Raw genomic sequence first — 26,731 nt, 5'->3', positions numbered from 1 at the left:
GTTGTAAAAAGCAGTATTTAATATGATGTTTTGGGGTGGCCGGCTCGCTTGGGTGGCCGGCTCGCTTGTGAATTACGTTAACTATAACGTAATTCACAAGCCACCCGGCCACACAAGCCACCCGGCCACACAAGCCACCCGGCCACACAAGCCACCCGGCCACACAAGCCACCCGGCCACACAAGCCACCCGGCCACCTAACCACCTACTTCCTGTTTATATCTATTTTTTTCAACCAAAACGCCTTTATATTAATTATTCTACCTAACTGGGTATATAGGGGACTTATGCCCTTTTTCACCGCATATAGAACAGGTGTATTGACGTCGTCGCGCTAGTGCTACCGCCTGCTGAATAGGCTGGTTGGGTGCTGCTGGAGACGGTGCCGTAGGCTATATAATAGGCTCATGGGCTTGTAAATACTCCTGAGCTTCCTGCACTGACATACCAGCTTCGTAGGCTATGCGTCTATTAACCCGTGCGCGCTTTTGCTTCTGCGCTACGTTGGAAGCGCGTAATTCCTTAACTTCTTGCTCAAGTAATATACTATTTTGTATAGCGATCTGACAGCCCTTAATAAGCTGGTTTAACGCGGTTTTTGAGGGTGTTGGTGGGCTATTTGAGCGTCGTTTTAGGAAAGCTTAGATTGATGCTCCTTGTTTAAGTAATTTAGCGATGGTCGCTAGTGTTTTTGGGGTAAAAACGCTTGATCGGCTGCTTAGGCGGCTTCCTAAGGGTGTAGGCGTCCGAAGCTGGATATTAAGCTTTGAAAGCACTCGTTCTAGATCGAATAGCACTAAACCCGCTGCTGCGAAGCTATTTTTTATAGTAGGCGCTTGAAAAGCGCTATCGCGATCATTTAGGTAGGCAGCGAGGAAATCAAACTTATCAATATAGTTAATGCTAAGCCGCATTTTTTGATCAACCAAGGTTCTATATAAGCGCTTTAAAACCGCAAAACAACCAATATCAAGTGGCTATAAAAGATACGAGCTATACGCTAACATATAAATAGGGATAATCTCGTTTTCTAAGCAAATTTGGTCGAAATAGGGCGTAAGATGGCTACCGTGCCCATCAAGGACTAATAATCGATATCGGCCTTGCGTACGGCTATTTGTTGATGGTATAAATAGCTTTTGAAGCCATCGAAGGCCAATCTCGTCTATCGTCTATCTATTTTGACTAACTTCAAAGCGCCAATCTCTTAGAAGGTTATTGGTCTAAGCTAGATTATATAGTTTGGCTTTGAAGATAATCGTAGGCGGAAGCGCCCACCTAGAAGCGCTAATTGACTCGATTGTAGTTACCTACTCACGATTTCCTAGTTGTAAAACTAATCGCCAACCGTAGTATTCTGCTTAGGTAATAACCTTTACGGTCGCTGTAAGGCCTATCGCGAAGCTAGTCTCGTCAAAATTGTAGATATCCTTCGGTAGGATACCGTATTGCTAAATTATAGTTTATACGCGATTAAACCACTCTTGAATAACCTTTAGATCCTCTTGTTTTGCTCGCTGATAGTCGTATCGACGTGAGAAACGAGTCTTTAGCTCTGGCTATCTTTTGACATAGTTTGTGACCTAGTTTTCGCCGACCGTCTAGATTAGGGTTGAACCGCGCTTTGCAAGCAAAAGATTCGCCATTTCTCGCACTATAGCTAGCCTAGGGGCTGCTCTACGCGTATCTATTGATAATATCCACTTCTTAAGCGATTCCTCTTCAGTTTGGGTCAGTTTATGGTTGTTGGCGCGTCTTTCAGAGCGATTTTGGTGGCCATTAATGCGGTCGGCGTAGACCTCGCCCAAACCCGTGGGTAGACGGGTTGGACCTAATCCGTACCCGTTTCTTGGTGGGTTTTGGGTCGAGGGTATGGACCTAAAGGTTGGGTATGGGTTGAGATATTAAACCTGTGGGTTACCCGCGGGTTACCTATAGGTTGGTAAATAATATAAATATAAAGAATCTCGTGATATATATATATTATGTATTTATAGGCTATATTTATAGGTATCTAGCTTATAGGTAGTGTATTCCTGTAGAAATAAGGTTAAGGATAAGTATAAATGTCTTTAATTCTAGAACTAAACTAATAAACTATAAACTAATTATTATTATGCCGCGGCCGCTTCCTAGATCTTCCTAAGACACACTGTTGTGTCTCTAGTAGAGGAATATCTTCCTCCTCGTTACTATCCTTATAGCCTTCAGTGTCTAGTTTAGATGCAACACTCTTTCTTCTCTTTCCAAGAGCACGTTTCGAGGGACCTTCCGTTATTAATTACATTTAAATAAGGACTAAACCCACCTATATATCGTCCTTATTACTCTCCTTATTGTCACTAATTAGGTCGACAGTACCCTCTTATTATTGGGTATCTTTCTCTTTATGATCCGCTTCTATCTCCCCTATAGAAAGATACTCCTTCCGAAAAGCGATTTCGTCCTCTTCGACTTTAAATTGCCTTATATATCTATATAATATAATCTCCTAGATTATTATAGTATTTAGTGAGCCTCGACGATAATAATAGATATCCTAAGTAGTGTTAAATAGCTACTCAACGCTAGCGCTAGTTATAGGAATTAAGAGTATATCACGCGCGAGCTTTATAAATATAGGGAATATAATCTAGTTCTCCTTCTAGAACGCTCGTATTAGAATACTAGAAACAGTGACTAAGGTATATATATTAGTATAAGCCTAGTAATTAATAAAATAAGGATACTTACTACTATCGAGATATCTTGTAAGCTCGTCCTACTAGCTAGCTTAGATAGTCTAATCTAGATTAATTATCCGATTAAGGTCTATACCTATACTCTGCGTAGAAGATCCTTCACCGTTCTCTATCTATTCCTCTAATAGACGTTACTTATATAGTTTAAAGTAGTCCACGAGGCTTTATCTATATCTAGTAAGCTACTTAGGGCCCTAATCTTTACTCTAGAAGAACTAGAGCTTATATTATAGTGCGAGTATTATACTAATAGTAAAGAGATCACTAGGAATATTATCTATCTTACTATAGTACTGCCTAAGCTTTTCCTCCGTCGTATAGAGAGCGGTAAGTATAAGCTTCTTCTAGGCTATCTTCTTTCTTATAAGCTACTTAATCGACTTCTTAAGATAGTCGAAGAGCTTATTATAGATAGTAAAGACAAGGTAGACAATAATATCTTTAGTTTTTAATAGCATAGTAGTGAACTAGAAGAATAGCTATATAATCTAGAGTAAATAGTTAATCTAACGCTATTACTCTTAGTTAAATATAAGATATAGATAGCTATACTTTAAGTAAAACTTATCTAAGACGGATTATAGTCGTTTAGTACGACGAAGTATTAAAAACGTCGAATTCCACTACGTACGAACATCTTGTATTAGAATAAGAGCTATAGAACCTATCTAGAGGCTATAGAAAGCTTTATAGCGCTATAGGCTTACGTTGATAAAGATAGCTAAGCTTCAAAGCTATAAAAATAGATTAGAAGTAGGTTTTTAATAGGTTTAATAGTGACGAGCCTTATTTAAAGTGTTAATGATCTCCCATTTTTATTGTCTAGAACGAATTAATTAGTCCTAGGATTTAGTCTATTATATTTAAGTAGTATCGTTCTTTAGATTTACCTTTATCTAACCTAGGAGTTACTTTAAGCTTAGTTAGATAATATAGGCAATATATAGAACGTAAATGATTATAGTATTATCGCTAAGATTAAGGGACTAGATAGTCTCTTAGATACTTACTACTAAAGTATTATTATTCGATATATTATCGATAGTGATTATAAGTACTTAATTAGTTAAATTATACTTCTATAGAAGCTAGAATAGAATAGCGCTAAGGTTAATACCTAAGTGTATTCTATAAAGAGGCTTAAATCCTAGAAGTAGCTCCTAATAATTCTAGTCTTTATTAAGGAAGTAGCCCGTAACTACTATAAATACCTACTAGAAAGGAGATATCTAATAATTAAGGGCAATGGAAATCTTTCTATCTTTAGGAAGTTTCTATAGTATATTCTAATAGCGTTTAAGTACCGTACTTCGTAGCTAGCGCTATACTACCTTTATAGATAGAATATTAAGCTATCTTAGGGCATTTTAGGCTATAGATATTATATTACGGAACCCTAGATACTCTAGAAGCTAGAAGGGTAGCCTTGATTTAATAATAAATTAAAGAAGACTTAATTCCTATTTTTCCTAGCTAAATAGAGTATCGACTAGAGGGCTCCGCGCCTATAGAAGTAGTCGAAATTAGTGTATATCCTATAGACTATTAGGCTAGCTTACCGCTTATATAAATTACCTAATATTTTGGCTTTTGGCTTCCTACTATAGCTAGTAGTATATTTCTTTATTATAGAAGTTCTATTTCTAAGCCTTAGGTGATTAAGGATAGCCTTGTAATGCTTATATATAATCTTTAGCGCGCTATCACTAGCCCTAGCTACCTAATTAAAGTGGTGCTAAACGTCGGAAGAGTGTTATAAGTCCTAGTGTATATACTTCTTCCTTCCGAAGTCCGTTTATAGCCACTATTATATATAGTTATCACTTATTATTTTAGAGTAGACTATATATATAGTGATACGATTAGGTCGAACGCTCTCGAGGGAACTAGGCACCGAGGGCGAAGGTAATCCTAGTAGGATAAAATTAGTATCGCCTATAGAGCTCGCGATATAAGCGAAGTTTTATTAGCTAATCGATAGATTAGGGGTTAGATTACCTAATAGGAGGAGTTGAAGGTTATCTAAAAGGTCTATATCATACAAAGATAATACGTAGGTATTAGTGAATTAAGATATCTAGTGATATAATAATTAACGAGTACTTAGCTAAGGATAGTCAAAAGTCTTATAAAAGAATTTCAATATATAAGCGTAGATTCTAGGGCCTCGTAGTACCCTATTCTTCTAAAGTGAAAAATATAATATATTAATAAAGGCCTATATAGGTAGATAAAAGCTATGCTTATTAGCTTATAGCCTATATATATAATAGGTAACCCGTGGGTAACCCGCTTATAACCTATAAACCTATAGGTAACCTGTTTTCCTTAAATAATTTCCTTCTAAGTCTTTAATCAAGGTAAAATCAATCCACTTTTTCGCATTTAATAGCTTAAATAAGATAAAAGAGCATTCGATTAGTTAACGTATAGCTTAATAAATATATACTAATTATTATGAGATCAAAAATTCCTTATAAGCTATAGGATTGCAAGGACAATATAGAATTATATTGTCCTTACAAAAATATACGTACTACATTCTATAGTTTATATATATTTCCGCACTTCTGATGATAGTTTTAATAAATATTAGTTTTTACAACCCCAATAATATCATATAGTCCTTAAAGCGAAATATATAAGATTACTGCTATTCATTAATTAGAAAATAGACTAATTTCTTAATCTTTTATAAGGGAAAGAGGGTTTTGTTAATTAGAACCACAGAGGTGACCGGAACAGATATAAATAACGGTATTTTATTAAGGTTAATCAGCAGTTTTGTGCGTCTTGGCGTAGACTAAATTAGGATATTTATGCCAAAACGGGTTCTACGGGTATGGGTTTTGGGTATTGGGTATGAACCCGACCCGCGGGTACGGGTCCTGAAGTTGGACCCAAACCCGACCCGAAGCGAGGTCTAGGTCGGCGAGCGTAGAACGTGGAACGTTAAATTGGCGCGCTGCGTCTCGAATAGAGCTAATTTCTTCCTTTTTTATAGCCTGTATAGCTAACAAAAGACGGCCCTCTTGTTCGATGGAATTACGGCTTGATTGAGCGCGTTTTGGAGGCATGGTGGTTGGTAGAAAATAGGAGAGACGCGTTGGGACGCGTAAATTTAGTTGGGTGGCCGGGTGGCTTGTGTGGCCGGGTGGCTTGTGAATTACGTTAATAACTCTTATATTTCTTATATAATTAGTTTAGCGTAGGTATTTTTAGTGGGCCTAACCTATTTTAACCTATTTTAACCTATAAGAACCTATCAAGAACCTATAAGAACCTATTATAACTAGACCTCGGCAAGGACCGGGTCCGGTCCTAAAAGTTAGGACCGGGACCGGACCATGCGGTCTTTGGTCTTTTTTCAAAGTAGTCAGGACCGCACCACGGTCCCCCGCGGTCCTTTGCGGTCCCCCGTGCGGTCCCCCGCAAATTCATAATTATGCCAAGACCTTCCTTTTCTGGCCGTATAAACCGATTATTCAGCTGCGTTTTTTACTGTTATTAAACACTGTTTTGGTATATACGCGAATACTAATAATAAATCAGGTCTACCAATTAACAAAATAGGTGAAATCACCTCGTATTTATTTTCTTGAAGCTTCGTATTAAGTTAATTACTAATGAAGTTTGAATTTCGGATCGTTGTGGTAAGTATTTTAGAATATACTTGTGAGAATGCGAAGATATATATTTTATGGTAGGAGGACACATACGTTTACAAGTGTCGTGTCTACTACTATCCCCACTATATTTCTGACGGCCGTCAGAATTAAGGCTATCTACGGCATAGAAACTGGTGATATCCCTACTAGTTTTTCTGACGGCCGTTAGAAGCTACGGCCTAGAAACTGTTGATACTCCTACTAGATTTCTGACGGCTGTCAGAAAAGAAACTAGTCAGTGCGGATTGGGTTGCTTGTGGGTTCTAATAAGTTCTGACGGTCTTTGCGGTCCTTATGCGGTCCTTATGCGGTCTTTGCGGTCTCCTGGCGGTCCCTGCGGTCTTAGACCGCAGGGATCATAGCGGGGTAGGTTTTATCAGCCAATCACGGTCTATAATTTAGTTCGTTCTATCTCAAATTATTTACCTATCACTTTCTTCAGTATTGGTACCCCCTATTATTTCTTTGTCTAGATAAAAAGAGAATTGTATGTCTTTCCTATAACTCTCAAGCCCTACTACCTACCTTCTCTTTCATATTATTTATCAATATGTCACAGAGCCACGCATCCCAATTCTCCGATAACTATCCCTCATCCATCTTTGAAGATAACCCTGTGGATGCACTCTCCTTCCTTACATCTGATGGGCCGTTTAACCTAGACGGACACGAAACACCAACCTCTACTCCAAGTGTGACTTTCACACGGCCAGTAGTACCTATCCTGATTCCAGAAACCCTTGAGCGTGTTGGGCCATGTGGCGGGAAGAAGTATATCCTTTGGACAGAGATGTTTAACGAAGATTTTGTCGCCTGGTGGTTAAAAACTGAGTACGGAAGTGCAACAAAACGAAATATCTTTGAGGGTAAACGACAGGCAGGCTCTTGGGAGCACTTCCACCAGGTTGCTACGATCTCTGATGGATCCCCTAAGGTGATGTGTAAGCAGTGTGATCATATCCTTGCTCATCCTGCCGACCGGCACCGGGGAACGTCTACTATGAATAGGCATTTCTTACAGGCCGCTACCTGTCAAAAGCGAAAGACTAAAACACATGATATCAGAAAGATGATCTCGAATGGGGTATGAATATTATCTATATAGCTCATTTTATACTAACTAAGATGATTATTTCTAGGCAAACCTTCCGTCTCGCAAAAAGGTCTTTTCACCAGGAGCTTGGATGGATAGGTTAACTACCTTTATTGTTGCTTTACGCCTACCATTTCAGCTCGTTGAGCACCCTGAATTTCGCGCCCTTATCGAAATAGCTTCGTCTGCCCCAACTATCCCTGAAATTCCTGGTGCTAGGACTATCCGTCGGCATCTTCAGGAGACAGTCAGGGAACGTCAGGATTCTCTACTGCAAACATTCCCAGAGGGCGCCAAGCTTTCTATAGCATTAGATTGCTGGACCTCCCCTTTTCGCTAGGCTTTTATGGCAGTCACAGGCTACTTTATTGACCTTGAGTGGAACTACCGTGAGATCTTACTCGGCTTTGAACCTCTACGTGGCTCCCATACAGGCGCTTATCTAAGTAGTGTACTACTTGAGTTACTTGAGAAGCACCAAATTACCAACCGCGTGCTTACGATCACTACTGATAATGCATCGAATAACGATACATTACTGACTACTCTCGAAGAGGCAGTTTCGTCTCTTGAGCTGCCTAGTCATATACCGATTATTCGTATACCATGTATTGCACATGTTATACAGCTCAGTCTCAAGGAGCTCCTTGGTCAGATGGATGCGAACCCATTGAATGATAGGGAAGAGATGGAATGGGCCGATCAGAGATATAGCGCCCGGCAAGAGAACAGACAGATTGTGCAAACCCTGAATAAAGTATATTACCTCCCTCTTTCCACTATTATCTTTCTATCTAATACTAACTATTCATTCTCCTCTAGGTTCGGAAGATTACAGTCTATATCAATAAAAGCCCCCAGCGCCGCGAGAGCTTTATCGGACTGCAGACAAAAGAACCGAAACTTATGCCAATCCAAGATGTCCGAACACGCTGGAATTCCACATTTCTTATGCTTCGGCGCGCACGTCGGCTACAGACTACATTTGATGGATTTTGTGCACAGTTCAATCTGACGGATATGAAGATGGATAAAGATGAATGGCGACAGGTTGACTATCTACTGTCAATTACCTATCCCTTCTTTAAATTCACTTCATCTTTATCAGCTACAACTGATGTGACTATCCATAATGTGTTTGGGATCTACAATGCCTTATTTACCCACGTTGACAAGGCAAAGGCGCAGCTAGCACGAAAGAAAGTCGGGTGGAAGAAGGTAATGAAGCTGGCGCTAGAGCATGGGCGCGATAAGCTTACGGAATATTACGGCAGGACTGATGATATTCCAAATGATCTCTATGCAATTGGAACTATCTTAGGTCCCCGCAATAAGCTTGAATTCTTCTTAACACTAGAATGGGAGACACACTGGGCACCGCGGTATAAGCAGTCCCTTGAGACTTATGTCCAGCCTTACCAGCAGCGTCATATAGAGGCACAGTCAATATCAACTATCCAGTCAATGAGCAACGATATTTCTGACATTGATATCCTTCTGAGACCTACTACATCTCTCCAGTCAAGACCGACCACTTCAGATGAACTCACAAGGTATCTTGGAAGTAGTAAGTTTAATATCTCTCCCTCCTATATGATTACTTTTATTAATCTAATACTTTTCTAGGTACTGTCCAATCAACACCACTAGTATTCTGGAAGGCTCATGAGGCAGAGTATCCTATCCTCGCAAGCCTTGCCCGAGATATCCTTACAACTCCAGCTAGTGGCTCTGGGGTAGAGAGGCTTTTCAACTCTGCTCGCGATATATGCCACTATCGCCGGGGATCGTTAAGACCACAGACTATTCAAGATCTAATGATGTTTATGTGTACAACAAGATTTGATATCCAGTCGGAGCAGCTTGCGCTAGTGGATGAGTTTCTCTCCACCCAAGAGAGGCATACAAAGAAGGAGCAGGATGATGCTGAGCAAGAGACTAAGGAGTATGATCCTATCAGCGATGATGAGGAAGATCCTATAATAGACGCTTCCGTTGAAGTATCTATTGAGCGACCTAGTTTACGCGCGCTAGGGAAAAGAAGGGCTGTTGATGATCAGCTTACTGAGCCAGATGATGATGAGATCCCTTTACCTGATTTTGATATCCAGAGGCGTTCATCAGGGCGGATTCCAAAGAGATTGAGATATGATGAGGATTTTGTATATAATTAGTAGAGACAAAGGGTCATTAGAGGTTAAAATCTTGTTTATTACATAAATCATAAATCATCTACACAAGTGATTTCTGCAAAAATCCTCTTCAATTTTTTCAGTAGGCATCAGCTATGACTATTCCTTATAAAGAATGAAAGTAAAATACTGAAAAATACCTACAGATTCTACATAAAATATGCATATCACGGGGTTTTCTATGTTTGTCCTGTTTACAGGACCGCAGGACCGCACCGGACCGCATTGGTGCGGTCCTTAAAAAGTTGGGACCGTGCCGGTCCTTGAAAAGTTAGGACCGGGCCCTGCATAGTGCGGTCCGGTCCGCGGTCTGGTCCGGTCCCTTGCGGTCCTTGCCGAGGTCTAATTATAACCTATAAGAACCTATTAAGAACCTATAGAAACCTATTAAAACCTATAAAAAACCTATTAAAACCTATAAATAATCTATACCTAACCTATATCGACTATCTCTAAACTAAAAAAGTTTCATAAAGACTAGAGCTTTTTAACTTTATTTCTACTTTACGACTAATAAATATAGCTTAAGGATTAAATAAAATATATTTAAAATAAAATAGGCTATAAAGAATTACTTATTAGAGAAAAAAGTATATTTTATAGGCGTAACGTAAGTAAAGTAGAGAAGATTTATTATCTTTAAAAGAGCGCACTACCTTCGCTCTATAATAGATATATATTTCTACAATAATATAAGCTTCTTAGAATATATTAGGTTTCCACTATAACTCTAGGGCTATATTATATTAAAACTACGTAAATAACTAATTACTAGTATTAATAAATATATATTTAAGTGAATTTCTTAAAGTTACTAATATATTTTAGAGGAAGTCGATAAATTATTATTATAGTTACAAAAATAAGTGTAAAAAATAGTATTAAATTAAGATGAATTAGCCGAATTATATACGCTAAGACTAGGATTTTATATAAGAATAGGTCGAAATAGGTTATTTACGGGTTTTTAACTTTAGATTTAAAACCTATTAGGTTAGGTTAGGTTCTAGGTGCAGAACCCAAAACCCGCGTTGGGTTAGGTTAGGTTTTGATTCCAGAACCCATTCGCGGGTTATGGCGCAGTCTATTCAGTATAGATATCAGTGCTAGGTCGCGTACTTCAGCCATCCTGCAAACCATCCTCACGCCCACCCATCGTCCTAAAGTTATCGAAATTTCTGCCAGGCCAAGCTCAAACTCATATCCAGATGACTGCGTTGAAAATACATCCGAAAACGATGCCCTTAAATTGGACATTGTCCTCATGCTTGTGGGAAGTAGAGGTAAGAACACACGGTACTTGCAGACCAGCAAGCAATCTCTACCGACGACTGACATTAACATTTGAAATATTTCCAGATGAGGTAAAATTATCTATCTTCGTGGGTCAAGAACTGCAACGCCACGGTCACCGTGTCAGGGTTGCGATCCATTCCATCTTTCAGTCCGTTGTCATGAAACGTGGCCTTGAGTTCTTCTCTATTAGCAGTGACCCAGAGCACCCCGTTGCTGTAAGTGAACGGCATTTTGTCGTCCGGTGTAGTAGAAAGAAATTACTGATCAAAAAACATAGAGACGAGATTCTGGTCTCATGCCCGGCTTGGCTAGCTCCCGGAGAGTTGAAGTTCAGAAGAGCAGTAAAATACTAATAGACAGTCTGAAGGCTTGTTGGATTGCTTGTACCCATCCAGGGGTGTGGAAGGAGAAGCCCTTTCTCGCAGAATTGATCATCGCCACACCACTTGCTCATGCCCATATTCACTGTGCTGAGCGCTTGTCAATTCCGCTTCACATAATTTCAACTACGCCCTGGACCCCAACAAGGGACTTTCCCCATCCACTGGCACATATTAGCAGAAGTCATGAGGTTGATCACGAGGCTCAGAATTACCTGTCTCACCTCTTGATTGAAAAATCTGTCTGGCATGAGTAAGTGGGCTTCATTCTTGTCATGAGGCTAATTACTGACTAGTCCTCAGGATTTACCATGTAGTTGATTACTTTAGAAGAGCAGTTCTGGGCTTGCATCGGATTTCTATTGAGGGATGCGAAGATATGCTGCGACGTTTTGATGTTCCCCACACATATCTTTTCCCATCTGCTCTAATCCCCAAGCCAGGAAACTGGGGCAACGGAATTAGTACTTTCCCATCTCCACAAGATTCGAAGTACCGTCTAATATCCATGATAGATATCGCGGGCTATATTGCCGAAGAGAAGCAAGTTCCATACACACCACCCGACGATCTTGCCCGCTTTCTCAAATCTGCAGTCGCACCAATATTCATCTCGATAGACATCTGTCTACTAAGGAATCCCGAGAGATTTGTTCGATGCATCAAAGAGGCCTCCAATGAATACGGTTTTGCTTTTCTTCTACCTAGTACATTCCACCCGGTGTGCGGGATTTCAGAGAGCCCTGATCTCTTTGTGTTATTTAACGTACCGACAGGTAAGGACCTCATGCCTTCGCGAAGAAAGAGCTAATTAAATTGTATAGAATGGCTAGTAACTCAAGTCGATGTTCTATTTACTCATGGCAACGTTCCTACGCTATCAATGGGACTGCGTCATGGAAAGCCGATTGTTTCGCTACCAATTCTTCAAGAGTAAGAGATGAAGTAGTCTGTTCGATTTCCTACGTGTTAACTTCAGAATAGTCGGCCATTCTGGTCTGCCGCCGTCTTTCAAGCTGGAGTTGGACCACCGCCTATTCATGAGAAGGACTTCTCTTGTGAGACATTGGCCCAAGCGATTCGCTATTGCTATCGAGCCGAGACACAAAATGCTGTGAGTTTAGTCAAAGATCGCATCAACAGGGAGGATGGTCTGATAAATGCCGTCGCCTCAATCCATCGTCATTTGCGACGAACGCCTTGCAGTATTGTGAAATCTACTCTTGCAAATTATAGACTCAAGAACAAACGATACATTCAGCTTTCTGCTGTTGCAGCGGAGGTCTTGATCAGATCAAACGCATTACGGCAGTCGGAGTTAGAGCTGTATGTCATTGTTTCTGTCGCTTCCTCAGGGTCTCGTTTTTTAATTCAATGAAAATATAGCATTGAGCAACGATTATGGTGCAGCCAGGACCATGAAACAGACGCCGTTTCAGAGATTTCGGCATCTCAAGTTGCGGTGGTGAAGTCTGTGGCCGTCAAGACTGTGGGAAAAGCCTTGATCAAATCGATCGCCAAACCAACCGTTTCGCATATCGCGGAAGCGTATAATGGCAGAGAGGTAAGAGTCGTTTATCAAAGAAGCCTACTTCCAACGATAGCTAACAAAAGTACTGACAACCAGGGTAATAGCGGCGCAGTTGCGAAGACAAGCGAAGAAAGCCAAAGATCGAAACGTGTTATGGCTATTGATGCTGCCCAAACTGTGGGCTTCATATCGGCCGTGTTTCTGGGAAAAGTTGCGATGTTGCCATTCAAGAGTGAGAGAACTGCAAATATTATTATCTATAACTCGAAAGATGAATTGCTGATGGTAACTAGCTGTCTATTACATGGGAGAAACAGCGTCATACAGCGTGAAAAGTTTGCAAGGCTCCAATCATCGAGAAAAGAAAGAGCTCGAGATTGGAGAGCAATTTGAGCCAGTGAAATTTCAAAGGCCCGTCGATGCGCAAAGCCCAATGAACAGGCAACTGTCCAGAACAATTGAGAACCTTCACGGTGAGCGAGGGAAGAGAGATGTGAGGATACAAGATCCAGGATTTGCAAAGATGGTTCTCTCTGAATTTGAAAACATGTGCAATACCAATGCTGGTAGTGCGTTGGGCCAAGCTAACTGAAGCTATATTTTCAGAATTAGAGACTTCTATGCTTTGATGGCCTGTTTGAAGGAAATCGTCTGTTATTTTTTTTCTTCTCTGTCGTGTTGCAATTTCACAGATGTTGTATTAATCCAATTCATAGATTCTTCAAAGTCATCAAATGGTAAATTTAGAACATGACAAATACCACAGTTTCTGGTCTGAGTGCAAGCTTGATAAAAAGAAGTCGGATGGTTTTCGTATTCCGTCATGCCCTGAACTTGACGTGGTAGTGCGGTTGTGCGGTCGAAACTTGGATCCGCACTTACACAATGAAGGCAAACTCGCTTTCGTCTCCTCGAGGAAGACTAACACCAGACACCACATAAAGGGATGATGCTATCATTCTAACAGTCTGGCAATGACTGTTGCTCTATATGAGCTCACTAGAGGCGGGGGAAATACCACTGGACTTAAATATGCTATAGGCTCTTTTCCTTTTGTTCAGGAACGAGAGGGTGGTTCACTCACCACTAACTTAGTGCTCTCCAGGATGGAGTTATTCAGCATCCACCCACAAATTCCACATGGTTTTCCGCGGTCAAAGCAGGGTGCAAAAGAGCCTGGCGCTAGCAGCAGTTGTGAGAATGGTAGAGCTGATGGGCATTACGCCATGAGTTGTCCCGTGAGAGAAGGTGGACGGTCGGTCACTGAGGGAATCCCAGGCGACCGAAACGGCATCAAGGTCGTCTGGTTGATGTGTATACACTACTCTCCCGGCATATTATGGCCTCAATATTCGCTCCCGGGACAATTGAATATTGCAGAATACCTATGCCTTGGGATGATCCTTCTTCCCAGTGAATAGGACATTGGTGTTCCGACACTATCCACCTAATACAGGGCACTGGCCTCACAGCTACGGCACGACTACCGCTCAAGACGTCACTGCCTTCAGATTAGCTATGTCAGTGGTTTGAACCAATATAGATGGCTGCGACTTTCCTGACACCGAGATACCTCCGCAAGAATGCTTTGAAGTTGTCGCATAGCCCCACCATCAAATGTAAACCCCGCGTCAACGAGGATATGCCGCGGGGAATAAAGATTTCCCTCTAAGCTTTTCCCCAGAAAAAACTCAAAAGACTCCGGGTGATCGAATTGCCATCTGGCCCTCCCTTGCAAACCAACTGCCACGACGCGACGACGCATAAATACGAGTCCGCTAGGCTATTTATGGGCTGATGGGGTTGAAAACGTGAATTATTTTCAGATAATTTACCTTTTGTCCACTGAATCTGATTCCGGTGGCGATAGAAGATCGAACCCTAAACAAGGTTTAGACCACCGGGGGAAAGCGCTTTCCCGCTCGCACCAACTCCCATCCCTTTTCGCCCGCATCTTGCTCACTCAGAAACGATGATCCACGAGGTCACCTTTCTGGGGCTTAAGCGTTCCCCGGACCCCAGATTCGCTTTGCCGGCTCCACCACGGCGGGCAAACATATAAATCTTCGCGTGAGACCCTCAGTCCCCATTCCCAGCCACAGATTTATTTTTCTGACTCGCACCTCACCGTGCCTTTGCCACATCTATTTTCATCTTATTCTCATTCTGAACCTCAAAAGGTACGACACAATGCGGAACTGGTTATCGATGAGAGACTCTTCCGCGCATGCTGCACCAGATGCTGTCTACAACTGGCGCGTCTATGCTCTAGCGTTGTCGGCCTCGATGGGCTCGGCCATGTTCGGTTACGATTCGGCTTTCATTGGTGGCTCGATCACTTTGCCTGCATTCAAGAGGGAATTTGGGCTTGATGATTCGACAGGCGATGCTCTTGCCGCGTTGCAAGCGAACATCGTCAGTACCTTTCAGGCGGGCTGTTTCTTCGGTGCAATCATTGTCTATTACCTTACCGAGCGGTTCGGCCGCAAGATCCCGTTAATCCTCGCTGGACTAGTTTTTGACCTGGGAGTCATTCTCGAAATGGCATCCAAGGGCTCATTGGGCATGATCTATGGCGGACGGGTCTTGACAGGTGCGTATACCGGTGAGCTTATTGGGTCAAGGTTTCATAACAAAGTCTAGGACTTGCGGTCGGATCTTCTTCGCTTATCGTCCCTCAATATATCTCCGAATCCTCCCCACCGGCGATCCGGGGTCGTCTTGTCGGTCTATTCGAAGTAGTCCTTCAGTTTGCACTTGTGATTGGCTTCTGGGTCAACTATGGTGTGAACCAGAACATCCCCAGTACCTCTAGTGCACAGTGGCAGATTCCATTTGGTCTCCAGTTTATCTTTGGCACCCTTCTCATCCTGTTGATGCTGTTGCAACCCGAGTCTCCCCGTTGGCTGATGAAGGCCGGCCGCGAGGACGAAGCCCTCCGTGTCCTCAGCCATATTCGGAACATGCCTGCAGACGATGAGTACATTCAGTGGGAGGTGGATACCATCAAGGAGCAATTGCAGCGTGAAGATGAGCAGGGTGCCAACCGGTCGCTCGTCAGAAAATTGGCTGAGACGTTCAAGGCCGGCAACCGCAACCGGCTGTTTATGGGCATGGCTCTCATGATGCTGCAGAACTTCTCTGGTATCAATGCCCTGAACTACTTCTCTCCGGAGATTTTTGAGTCAATTGGCTTCTCAGGTACAAGCGTCAGTCTTCTGGCGACTGGCGTTTTTGGCCTGGTCAAGTGCTTCGCCACGTTGGCCTTCATGCTCTTCGGAATCGATCGTCTGGGCCGACGTAACTCCACACTGATTGGCTCTTGCGGTGCAATTGTGGCCATGTTCTACCTCGGCACCTTTGCCAAAGTGACCGGATCGTTCCATTCCACCGCCCCGAAGTCTGCTGCATCCTACGTGGCCATTGTCATGGTCTACATCTATTCTGTTTTCTACGCCATGTCCTGGAACGGCATTCCCTGGATCTTTTGGTCAGTAATACTCTTCGTTATTATTTATTTGTGCTCTCCTTTTGACTGTGACTAGCTCCGAGGTCTTCCCGACAGCCATCCGGTCGGTCTGTCTGGTGTTCACTACCTGTACCCAGTGGCTCGGGCAATTCATTATTGTCTACTCGAGTCCATACATGTTTAAAAACATTACCTATGGCACCTTCTTTCTGTTCGGTACGTCGGTCGTGATTGGCGTCGTAGTCGTCCTCCTCTTCATGCCTGAGACAAAAGGTCTCTCGCTGGAAGAAATGGACATTCTTTTCAACGTCTCGGGCTTGGCGCACCAACAGCGCAAGCGGGCCAGGAAGATCATCAATGAAATACGGGAGGCCGAGAACATCGCCAGTGGTGAAAAACAGGCGACTGGCCATATTGAGGAGGCTTGAGTGTAGGGAATTAGGACTTATAATAGGCACTATAATATAGAGCTTAGTTTAGGGAATGAAACCATGCAATACCCTCTAGTTTTCTTTATCGTCTCTAGTTATTGAGTCTAACCTGCATATAAATGGAAGCTCTTACCACATCTAGCATCATAGATATAATAGATAATCAAAACTACTAGATAGAGAATCTTCTAGGCTCTACGGCAACATTTTTAGAGGATTGATACTACCAACCCACCCCCCCCCCCCTCCTGCCTGATTTCCTAGGCACCTGACTTTCTGCCGGTTCAATTCAACGTGGTCATGAAGATTTCTACTCTCTTTAGCTACAGAGATTTTGAATTTTAGTTTTTCTTGCGCAGATAAATCGCTCGCTATTCATTTAACTAGGCTATCTACATTAATATCTACTAATATATGTCTATCTTAATTATTTGATACCCCTATAACCACGCTAACTGTCACGTAGTATTTTCCGATCTCCGACCGCGGTGGCAACCGCGCCTTTACGTCCTCTATACCCTCCATGCCCTCTATTAGCCATTACGTCCTTCAAGACCGTCGTATAACTCTACCCGCTCTCTCCTCTTTGTTCGCGCCCGCGATCGCGTCCTAGAACTTAAAGGTGTGAAGAATGCGATAAAGGATTTTGATAAAGCTAATCCTATTAGGGCATAGTGGCCCGAAAAATCAGGCAAGGGGTTGGTAGTATCAATCCTCCATTTTTATTATCTCCTATATTCAATTTCGCTAAGTTATTCTTGTTTGAAATTTAATAGTCGTGGGTGGGCATTCTTTCCCGATCCGTCAAAATCTTCACTTAATGTCAGGATTTTAGGTATATTTGCATTTATATATGCATTTACCCGGAGCTTCCAACTCAACATTGGAAGTTCTCGTTCTGCCATCTCTCACCGTCTTCCATCTGATTTTCCAACCCTCACTTTTATCTCTCACTTCAGTATTTACTATGCTCCCTCTCCCTACTAACCTATATAACCATTTGTAGAAGGTCGTAATATATAGACAAGATAAATAAATAAATGCCTTAGGGTCCTATGCGGCAGGCTGTCCTAAGTGCAGATGTTTAAAGAGAACTACTGCCCTTCCGTAGAGGGAGGCTACTACTACAGCGTAGTAGCTCACCCCTGGTAGATGGATAAAGATAATAAAGATAAAGATATACAGGAGAGAAATAGATAATAGAAGGAATCTCCCTGGTCTGCCCTTTAGGAGAGAGAGAGAAAGGATATTGGGAGGAAAATTCAGATGAAAGCTCTTGTTCAATTCAGTATGGGTTTTGAGCCATATAGAAGGATATTGCGTTCGGCCGAGATAAGCATTCCTTTCGGTCGAGAAAAGTGAGGGGTAAAGTGAGGGGTAGGCCTAATAACCATGGTTATGTCGGCTGAATCATAGTGAATACCGAAGTGAGAAAAATAAGAGATAATTGGAAGATCAAACGAAAGGCGGTGAGAGATAACAGAACGAGAACTTAACGGAAACTTCCATGTTGAATTGGAAGCTCTTAATATACGCATATTCAATTGCATACACCTAAAATCCTGACAGTAATTTATTTTTGATGTTCTCTAGTTAAAGGTAGCGAAGCCACCCAAAGCGCAAACATATATCTTCACAATTAGTCTTAAGAACTAGAGTTGCTTTATGAGAGCTTACATTATGATATTAATTTAATAGAGAAACACTCTAACTAGTCATTCGCAATAGAATTTACAAAAGCAAACCTAATATTACTAACTATAGTAAGGGGATTTACACTCTAATACTTAGATAAAATACATTACTATAGTAATCTTTTTTTTTGCTTTTGCGGTTAACCACAACTAACCGTGGGTAAATTTGGGGGCCAAATTTGCGATCTTTGCCGCAGTTTAGTTATGGAGCAGTCTAAACTCAGCAACCAGGGAGGATAAAGAAAACTAGAAGGTATTGTTATATTCCACAAACTAAGCTTTACATTATAGTGTCTATTATAAGTCCTAATTCCTTTTCAGTTAGGTTGTTACAAGGCCATGACTATAGGTATAGATTGAGGAGGGCTATCGCCGCACTTTGAAAGGAGAAGATTAGCGATATCTTGCACAGCAGCGAGCCAGGGGGCCGCTCCGCGAAGATCCATAGGAAGAATTCACTTAATAAGAGAGTCTTCTTTATTTTGGGCCAATTTATGTTTTTAGTCTGTGTTTCTAGTCGAAAGCCGTCGCCCTCAAAACGGCTCCATAGAGTTGTGCAAGGTATATCGAATCGGCGCTCTATTTCAAGAACACCTGGAATTTCCTCTTTCCGGTAAGCTTGGATGGCTAATAAGACCCTGCTCTCTTGTTCAATTGAATTGAATTTCGAGTGGATTTAGTGCGCTTTGGTGGCATAATGGGTGGTCAAAGATAGTAGGTGGTGATGTGGTTGAGGCGATCGCAGCGGTGTGGTCACTCGCTTGGGAATTACGTTAAATATCTAATCTAAGATAGATGATATTATCTCTAAATGAGTAGAAAAGGCACCTTAGAGGTTTGCTCCCGGGCTCATAACCTATTATAGTTTGGAGGGAAGTTGATCGATTGTTCTTCGTGATGAGATGCAAGAGGCTATATATGTAATGTGAAGTCCAAATTGATTTGAAATCAATTTGATTATTCATATGATAATGCAGGAATTATTTCCGATGTTGCAGCTATGTTCCTGAAGTGAACTTGCCTTGTATCATAACAGTATCATCATTATCGATAGCACCGTCAATTCCATCAACAAGCATGTGCCTCTGATCCTCAGGTAGAATCCGTTTCACGCCAACAGCAACACATGCTGTGCTCCTCGAGCCATACGGCTACAGAGACTGAGGGTGTTCTCACTCTTCATCTTCTGCTTACGTTCGGATGAGATGCCGGCCTGTTGGTCATAGCGGGCTCTCTTATGCCTATTCAGCCTAAATAGTCTGGATGAAACGTTCTATACGTCCGCAGAATTGACCGCCCCGCAATAATACGTAACGAATCGGTCAAGGATCCCTATGTTTACTGTGGATCGGCCAGGGGACTTGCTTCATTCAGTCCCCGGAGCCGGTAAGTGCGGAGAAAGAAGGAGCAAGAGAGGGCTTAAACTTGCCGGAATATAATATGGAACCTGAAATTCCCCTGGCGGCTAAATTTGACGCGAACGTATTAAGGCAATCGACTGCGACGGCACGGAGCACACATTCGATTGAACATTCTCCGCCTCCGCGGTCAATTGTCTATCATGTCCGCATTCATCTCTACCGCCGCGGCCTTTATGGCGGCGGCCATGGTGCTGCCCAGTCTGGCGCAGGACAACACGAGTTATGTCAACTACAATGTCGAGCCGCAACCCAATCTGTATCCGGAGACTCTCGAAACTCCTCGGTTGCGCGGATTCCCCGACTGCCAGACGGGGCCGTTAGCCCCCACACAGGTGTGCAATACCTCGGCACTCCCCAGCGAGCGTGCTGCCGCCCTCATATCCCTTTTCACCTTGGACGAGCTCCTCAATCACACTGGAAACACCATTCCTGGGCTTCCCCGGCTGGGACTGCCTAACTACGAGGTCTGGAGTGAGACTCTGCACGGCCTCGATCACGCCGACTGGGCCAGCTCCGGTCCCTTCAGCTGGGCCACGTCCTTCCCCCAAGCCATCCTCACTGTAGCCTCGCTCAACCGCACACTGTTCCATCACATTGGCGATATCATCGGAATACAGGGGCGTGCATTCAACAACGATGGCCGGTTCGGTCTAGACGGTTACGACCCCAACATCAACGGATTCCGCAGCCCGATCTGGGGTCGCGGCCAGGAAACTCCGGGCGAGGACACGTTCTGTCTCACCTCCACTTACGCCTACCAGTACATCACTGGCCTCCAGGGTGGGATTGAGCCAAAGACCCTCCAGATTGCATCCACTGCCAAGCACTTCGCCGGCTACGATATCGAGAACTGGCACGGACACTCAAGGCTGGGCAACGACCTTGTCATCTCTATGCAGGACCTGTCCGAGTATTATACGCCGCAGTTTCGTGTTGCTACCCACGATGCCAGGGTGTACAGTGTAATGTGCGCCTACGTCGCCGTAAATGGCGTGCCAAGCTGCACAAACTCCTACTTCCTTCAGACCCTACTACGTGACACTTTTGACTTTGTTGACGATGGATACGTCACCTCTGACTGCGACGCAGTCTATGTGGCCTGGAACCCGCATGGGTACGCGGCCAATTGGTCGACCGCGGCCGCCGATGGCATGCAAGCTGGCTGCGACATTAACTGTGGACAGACGTACCAGCGGCACTTGATAACGGCCTTGGAAGATGGTCAGGTCTCTCGGCGTGAGATCGAGCGCGGCCCCCTCCGTCTCTATACTACCTTGGTGCGCCTGGGTTACTTTGATGGCAACGAGAGCGCGTACCGGCACCTGTCCTGGTCTGATGTGGAGCGGACGGATGCGTGGAACGTCTCATATGAGGCGGCTGTACAAGCCACTGTCCTGTTGAAGAACGAGAACTTCCTTCCGCTCCCGGAAAAGACGCGAAACGTTGCGGTGATCGGACCCTGGAGCAACGCGACCAACCAGATGCAGGGCAACTATTACGGCCCGGCTCCCTACTTTATCACTCCGCTGCACGCGTTCCGCTCGGCGGGATTCAACGTCAACTACGCTTATGGCACCGGCATTTCCTCGAACAGCACGGCCGGATTCCCCGCGGCGCTTGAGGCGGCGAAGAAGTCCGATGTGATCTTCTATGTCGGCGGCATCGACAGTACTGTCGAGGCGGAAGGTCTCGACCGTGAGAATGTGACCTGGACCGGCAACCAGCTGGAGCTGATTCATCGCCTAACTGAGCTGGGCAAGCCAGTGGTCGTTGCCTCGTATGGCGGCGGCCAACTGGATGACTCGACTCTCAAGCACAACCCGAACGTGAAGGCCCTCCTGTGGGGCGGTTACCCAGGCCAGTCGGGCGGTGCGGCCTTGGTCGACCTCATCACCGGCAAGCGCGCTCCAGCTGGCCGGCTACCGAGCACACAGTATCCGGCAGAGTATGTGAACGAGTTCTCCCAGATTGACATGTACCTGCGGCCCAACGGCTCTAACCCCGGCCAGACCTATATCTGGTACCGCGGGAAGCCGGTTTATGAATTTGGCCACGGCCTCTTCTACACCACCTTCCGCGAGGAGCTAGCCTCCTCTGCCAACCATGGTATGCCCGGCATATCCGGCTACCACCAGAAGGGGCACTTGATCTCGCCCGCTGAGGGCAATACCACGTTTAACATTCAAGACCTCCTGAGCCAGCCGTATGCAGGCTACACCGATGTCGGCCACAAGCCGTTCATCAACTTCACCGCGCGCATCACCAATGACGGCCGCCGCACGTCCGACTATACGGCGATGCTTTTCGTTAACACGACGGCGGGGCCGGCCCCGTACCCGAATAAGTGGCTGATCGGTTTTGACCGCCTAGGCAACGTGGAACCGCACGAGTCGCAGCTGATGAACATTCCGGTGCCTATCGAGAGCGTCTCGCGGACCGACGAGGAGGGCGACCGCATCCTGTACCCGGGCCACTATGAGCTGGCGCTGAACAACGACCGATCCGTCGTCCTTCCCTTCAGTCTGACGGGCAATCCAACCATTGTGTACAAGTGGCCTCGCCAGGAACAGGAGGTCCCTCGTACCTGATCTATGGGCGAAGCCTTTATACCCTAGTACAGTCAACTTCTGGTTATATCATAGCCCTCCATCCGAGAGAACCACATGTTATGACGTAATTGGTAAGCGAGTGGGCCATGTAAGCGGGTGGGCCATGTAAGCGAGTGGGTGTTAGAGCTGGAGTTGGACCAGGTAAGGGATCAAATAGAACTGCAAGTATGTGGACGGGAACTTCAACCCCTGCGATTGTGACTGAACTAATCCTTAAGGAAGAGAGTTTGTTAATTACATGAGAGTGCCTTTTCTTCCTTTGTGCAATCACGTGGCGTTGGCTTTCATGCAGGTTCTCGGGAAACCCTCTCATAGAGTTCCTGGTATACCCGATTAGGCATCCGAGTTGCCTCATGTTGTTCAGGGGCCGTAACAAAGCGAGAGATTTACTATATTCTCTAGCAACGTAGGGGGCACTAGTAGATACTGATCGCGTATATTATATAGCCACTGAGTCAAAATTTCCTCCTGATACCCTTGAAGTGCTTTATTAATAGGTTTTTGGGCAGTACGGGTCTATTTACCCTAGTGGACGCGTCCTCGCAGCACCTCATACGAAACAATATATATTCCTGCGCGATCTTCGATAAATTTGGCTTTTTTTTAAAACCTTAGGTGGCTTCGCAGGCCTTAGTTACACGAGATTCGGGGGCTTTAAACGATACTGGCATGCTGGGTGGGTAGGAATAGCTTAAAACGAATAATAATAGGGTGCCAAAGGAACAAACGTTGTTTTTCTCACCGCCTTATCCTATTTTTTACATACCGCCCCTTTATTTTACTATACGTGACGTATCCAATTCTGTTCCTCTTTATGGTTCGACATACAGAGCGTACCCGCGATCTGCCCCAATATTATTGATTTCTACGAGACGAGGGCTATGCCTACGCATTTATTGCGTCTCGAATAGCCTGCACTGTACGACAAGCCCAATATGCCAACGATTCTGTCCGAACGATACCTCAAAAGAAGCAAAAGACAGGTCGACGTCTAAAGCTTATCCCTAAGCGCCTAAACGAGATAATCTTGTGGATTCGAGAGTCTTTAGAGCATCGTTATCTAAGTTATCATAATATCTGTGCTATTTTAGACCTTGGTGTTTTGAAGAGACTCTTTGTTTATCCCTAAAAGCACGTGGAATGACTTCGCATCTACGGAGTAGACTGCGCCATAACCCGCAATGTGGGTCAAGACCTTCAACCCGCACCCGAACCCAACCTAGAACAGCGCATAAGGCCTTTCAAGGAATGGCTTCAAGTCGTACGGCCCCTAGGCTTATGCAGCGTATTACTTCGCGCTAGCAGGGTAGAGAAGTGGCGCAGTGGAAATCACTTACGGCGTATCCCTGGTATGTTACGCAAATAGGTGTTACGCAAATAGGAAATTGAGATTTCAATATCTATTCTGAGGCCTTCACTATTTTCTTGGGAAACGGGGGATAGATGGGTTCGATGCCTCGTTTACCGTGTGATTGAAATCTCTGTCACGCTAGTAACGTATTCGGTAAGCGAGCCGCCCATGTAAGCCAGCCGCCCACCCCAAAACACCATAGCAAAGCTGATATTTTACAACGCAATAACTCAACAATCATGCCATCTATTGGGCTGATATGAGATATATAGGTTATCCTCAGTTAATGAAGTAAATTATATTAATTTCGGAATGATCTAATATCACTTCGACTAGTTTAGACTTGAGAATTAAAGTCTGAATCGACGGCAAGACTGACTTTTCCCTAGCTTCACAGCAGACCCAGAAAATAGATTTCACATCAGGACATGGAGCCGAATAAAAAAGAAGCGAAGCACGTGCAGAAAAGGGAGAGAAAAAGAAAAACGAAGCCGAGGCCGAAGTTTCACAAAAAGCTTAAATTGAGGGGCGGTGTCTCGGAAACTTCTTCCAGAAGCTGGGTCACAGATTGGAATCTGGCATTTTGCTAATAGAAAGAACATAAAAAAAAAAAAAAAAAAACAGCGATTCTACCCATCATACTTCTTGTTAGTGCAAATAATTATTCCTTACCGAGTTGCTTCAAGATGCGAGGTTCAGTTTCGGGCCTAAGTTCAATTCTTATAAGCCATAGAGCGTCCTAACGAACTACCACGCCTCTATCTTTGAATGTGGAAAGGTCAAGTCGAATCACAAGAATCATGCTCATCTGCCGGCATTTCGTTCGGGTATTGAGTCCACGGAGAGACGCCCAATAGTTAGGGTTCGTGATAGTGGGCTTAGCCCCTTAGCGCAGTTTTTCCGCTGTTTCGGGTGGCACCCGATGGAGACCGGCCGGACATCTAGCGGGAGTGATTCCCTTTCCGGTATCCTAGGTGCGTGATTCCTTGTGTCATTGCTACTCGTATTGGGTTCGGTAGCTTAAATGATGAACTAGCGAATCAACTTGATAAATAAACCCCCGCTCCGAAAGGGTTCGTGCGTAGACCGTCGCTTCAAGAATCCCTAGTTCCATGGCCAAATCGCAGATTCTGAAACTTCCCCCTCTCCCTCCCGAACTTTACCTCTCCAGTTCTTTCTTTTGTAGGGAAAATTTGCCTCTTTCTTCATGTTGTCGGCTGGTTCTTAAGGTCGCATTGTCGAAGATGCGACCCTGACAACAAAATATTAGCGACTGCCTAATCAGAGGGCTCATTATAGCCGTTCTAATAAGTAAGTACGACATAAAAAGAGGAAAGGCAAACAGACAGACGTGATCCCTTCAAAATGAGTTCGAAAATGCCTTTAGCCGGTCCAAGTCTGGCCATCTTTATCATTTCCATAGTCATGATGATTATTTCCATTGTGACTGTGTCGATGAGGACCTTCGTGCGACTCTATCTTGTCCGGGCCTTTGGTTGGGATGACGTCCTTATGCTTGCAGCACTAGTAAGTTCCCGGTTGAAGACAAGCATAGTGATTGTGCTAATGATAATACAGGCCTTGTTCTTGGGATTGAACGTGTGCTCGATTGTTGGGGCAAAGAACGGGGCTGGCGGTGATAGAAGTGATTACACAAACTACGATGTCTATCGAATAGCTCTACTGGTGGGTACTGATTGGAAATATATGATATCTCCATCTATAATTTCGGGTCCATGATTTGCTAACCACGATGGCGGTGTCTAGTATTGGTGGCTCAGTCAAATTTTCTACATCTGGGCATCCGTACTTGCCAAAATATCTGTCGCCGTCGCCCTCCTTCGATTAACTATCGAAAAAATCCATCGAATAATCCTCTTGTGCAATATCGGACTCACAATAGCTGTCGGCTTTATGTTTTGGATGGTCCTGCTTCTTGATTGCCATCCAGTTTCGTACTTTTGGAATTACGCGGATCCTTCGAAGACAGGAACGTGTATGTCTAAGGATGATTTGGTCAAAGTCGCATACGTTTACAGCTGCTTGACAATTGTAACCGACCTGACGCTTGCGATCTTACCAATATTTCTTATTTGGAAGCTGCAGATGAGTTATCGGACGAAAATTGCAGTCGGAGGAATGCTCAGCATGGGCGCAATGTAAGAGAATATGCATGATTTCTGATATTCTATGTCGTGGCCGCTAATACTTATGAAAAAGTGCGAGCGTCGCGGTCATAGTCCGGATACCCTTTCTCCGCTTCTATGCCGATACCAATTTCCTACGTAAGTCTCCGCAGAGCAGATGGCGGATGCCACCGTCGCTGGCATGATGAAAACACTCGAAGCACACGCTGATAATTGTCAAGAATCTACCTACCAAATAGCGATATGGTCCGTTATCGAAACGGGTCTTGGAATCACCGCCAGCAGTCTTTTCACCCTCCGTCCGCTCTTCCGGTGGCTTCGTCATGAAAAGTTCTCATACGATCGACACACCCGCCCTTCTAGAAGAGGCTACAATGAATACCAACTCTCCAGTCTCAATAAAGATGGCCTGAAGAAATCTCATCCGAGAGTTTTGTCTCATGCAGATATGCCCGGAAAGAAAAGCAACGTGATAAACACCGTGAACCTCCCACCGTTGCGGGATTTTATCACTTCCAACATCAGCGAAGAGGATTTATACCCCGATACGAGACCTATTGCTTCAAGAAACCATATCACTATCCAAAAAACATTTGCACAGACGATCTCAGAGCGACACAGATAAGTTTCGCCACGTGGTATTGTTTCACCTAGCTTTCATGAACTTTTAACCATTTTCTTTTGTTACACGAGTACATGTGGCTCAAA

General features: G+C 44.0%; 5 protein-coding genes across 5 annotated transcripts; all 5 read left to right on the top strand.

The window, feature by feature from the left end:
- Positions 1–6,959: 6,959 nt before the first annotated feature.
- Positions 6,960–9,676, top strand: N7498_003062 (uncharacterized protein; the record flags this gene model as incomplete). The annotated part of the gene is made up of 4 exons (XM_058450124.1): positions 6,960–7,350; positions 7,856–8,259; positions 8,325–9,069; positions 9,129–9,676. 4 exons carry the CDS (start codon positions 6,960–6,962, stop codon positions 9,674–9,676), a joined length of 2,088 nt encoding a protein of 695 aa, XP_058312468.1.
- Positions 9,677–10,879: 1,203 nt separating this feature from the next.
- On the top strand, positions 10,880–13,493 carry N7498_003061 (glycosyltransferase; the record flags this gene model as incomplete). Its single annotated transcript, XM_058450123.1, has 8 exons — positions 10,880–10,977; positions 11,054–11,205; positions 11,268–11,623; positions 11,674–12,146; positions 12,195–12,303; positions 12,355–12,696; positions 12,757–13,133; positions 13,195–13,493. Exons 1-8 carry the CDS (start codon positions 10,959–10,961, stop codon positions 13,491–13,493), a joined length of 2,127 nt encoding a protein of 708 aa, XP_058312467.1. The 5' UTR covers positions 10,880–10,958.
- A 1,598-nt stretch (positions 13,494–15,091) lies between these two features.
- On the top strand, positions 15,092–16,798 carry N7498_003060 (sugar porter family MFS transporter; the record flags this gene model as incomplete). Its single annotated transcript, XM_058450122.1, has 3 exons — positions 15,092–15,494; positions 15,545–16,391; positions 16,447–16,798. The coding sequence occupies 3 exons, from the start codon at positions 15,092–15,094 to the stop codon at positions 16,796–16,798; spliced, it is 1,602 nt and encodes a 533-aa protein (XP_058312466.1).
- Positions 16,799–20,056: 3,258 nt separating this feature from the next.
- On the top strand, positions 20,057–22,504 carry N7498_003059 (uncharacterized protein; the record flags this gene model as incomplete). The annotated part of the gene is made up of 1 exon (XM_058450121.1): positions 20,057–22,504. The coding sequence occupies one exon, from the start codon at positions 20,057–20,059 to the stop codon at positions 22,502–22,504; it is 2,448 nt and encodes an 815-aa protein (XP_058312465.1).
- Positions 22,505–25,241: 2,737 nt separating this feature from the next.
- N7498_003058 (uncharacterized protein) lies at positions 25,242–26,648 on the top strand (the record flags this gene model as incomplete). Its single annotated transcript, XM_058450120.1, has 5 exons — positions 25,242–25,403; positions 25,455–25,562; positions 25,644–26,035; positions 26,097–26,161; positions 26,245–26,648. 5 exons carry the CDS (start codon positions 25,242–25,244, stop codon positions 26,646–26,648), a joined length of 1,131 nt encoding a protein of 376 aa, XP_058312464.1.
- Between the last annotated feature and the right edge of the window lie 83 nt (positions 26,649–26,731).

Source organism: Penicillium cinerascens (assembly GCF_028974065.1).
Source record: "Penicillium cinerascens strain IBT 15544 chromosome Unknown contig_1_segment0_segment0, whole genome shotgun sequence".
In the NCBI taxonomy this organism is placed as follows: domain Eukaryota; kingdom Fungi; phylum Ascomycota; class Eurotiomycetes; order Eurotiales; family Aspergillaceae; genus Penicillium; species Penicillium cinerascens.
Note: the sequence above shows the minus strand (reverse complement) of the source record. Positions and strands in the feature narration are given on the sequence as shown.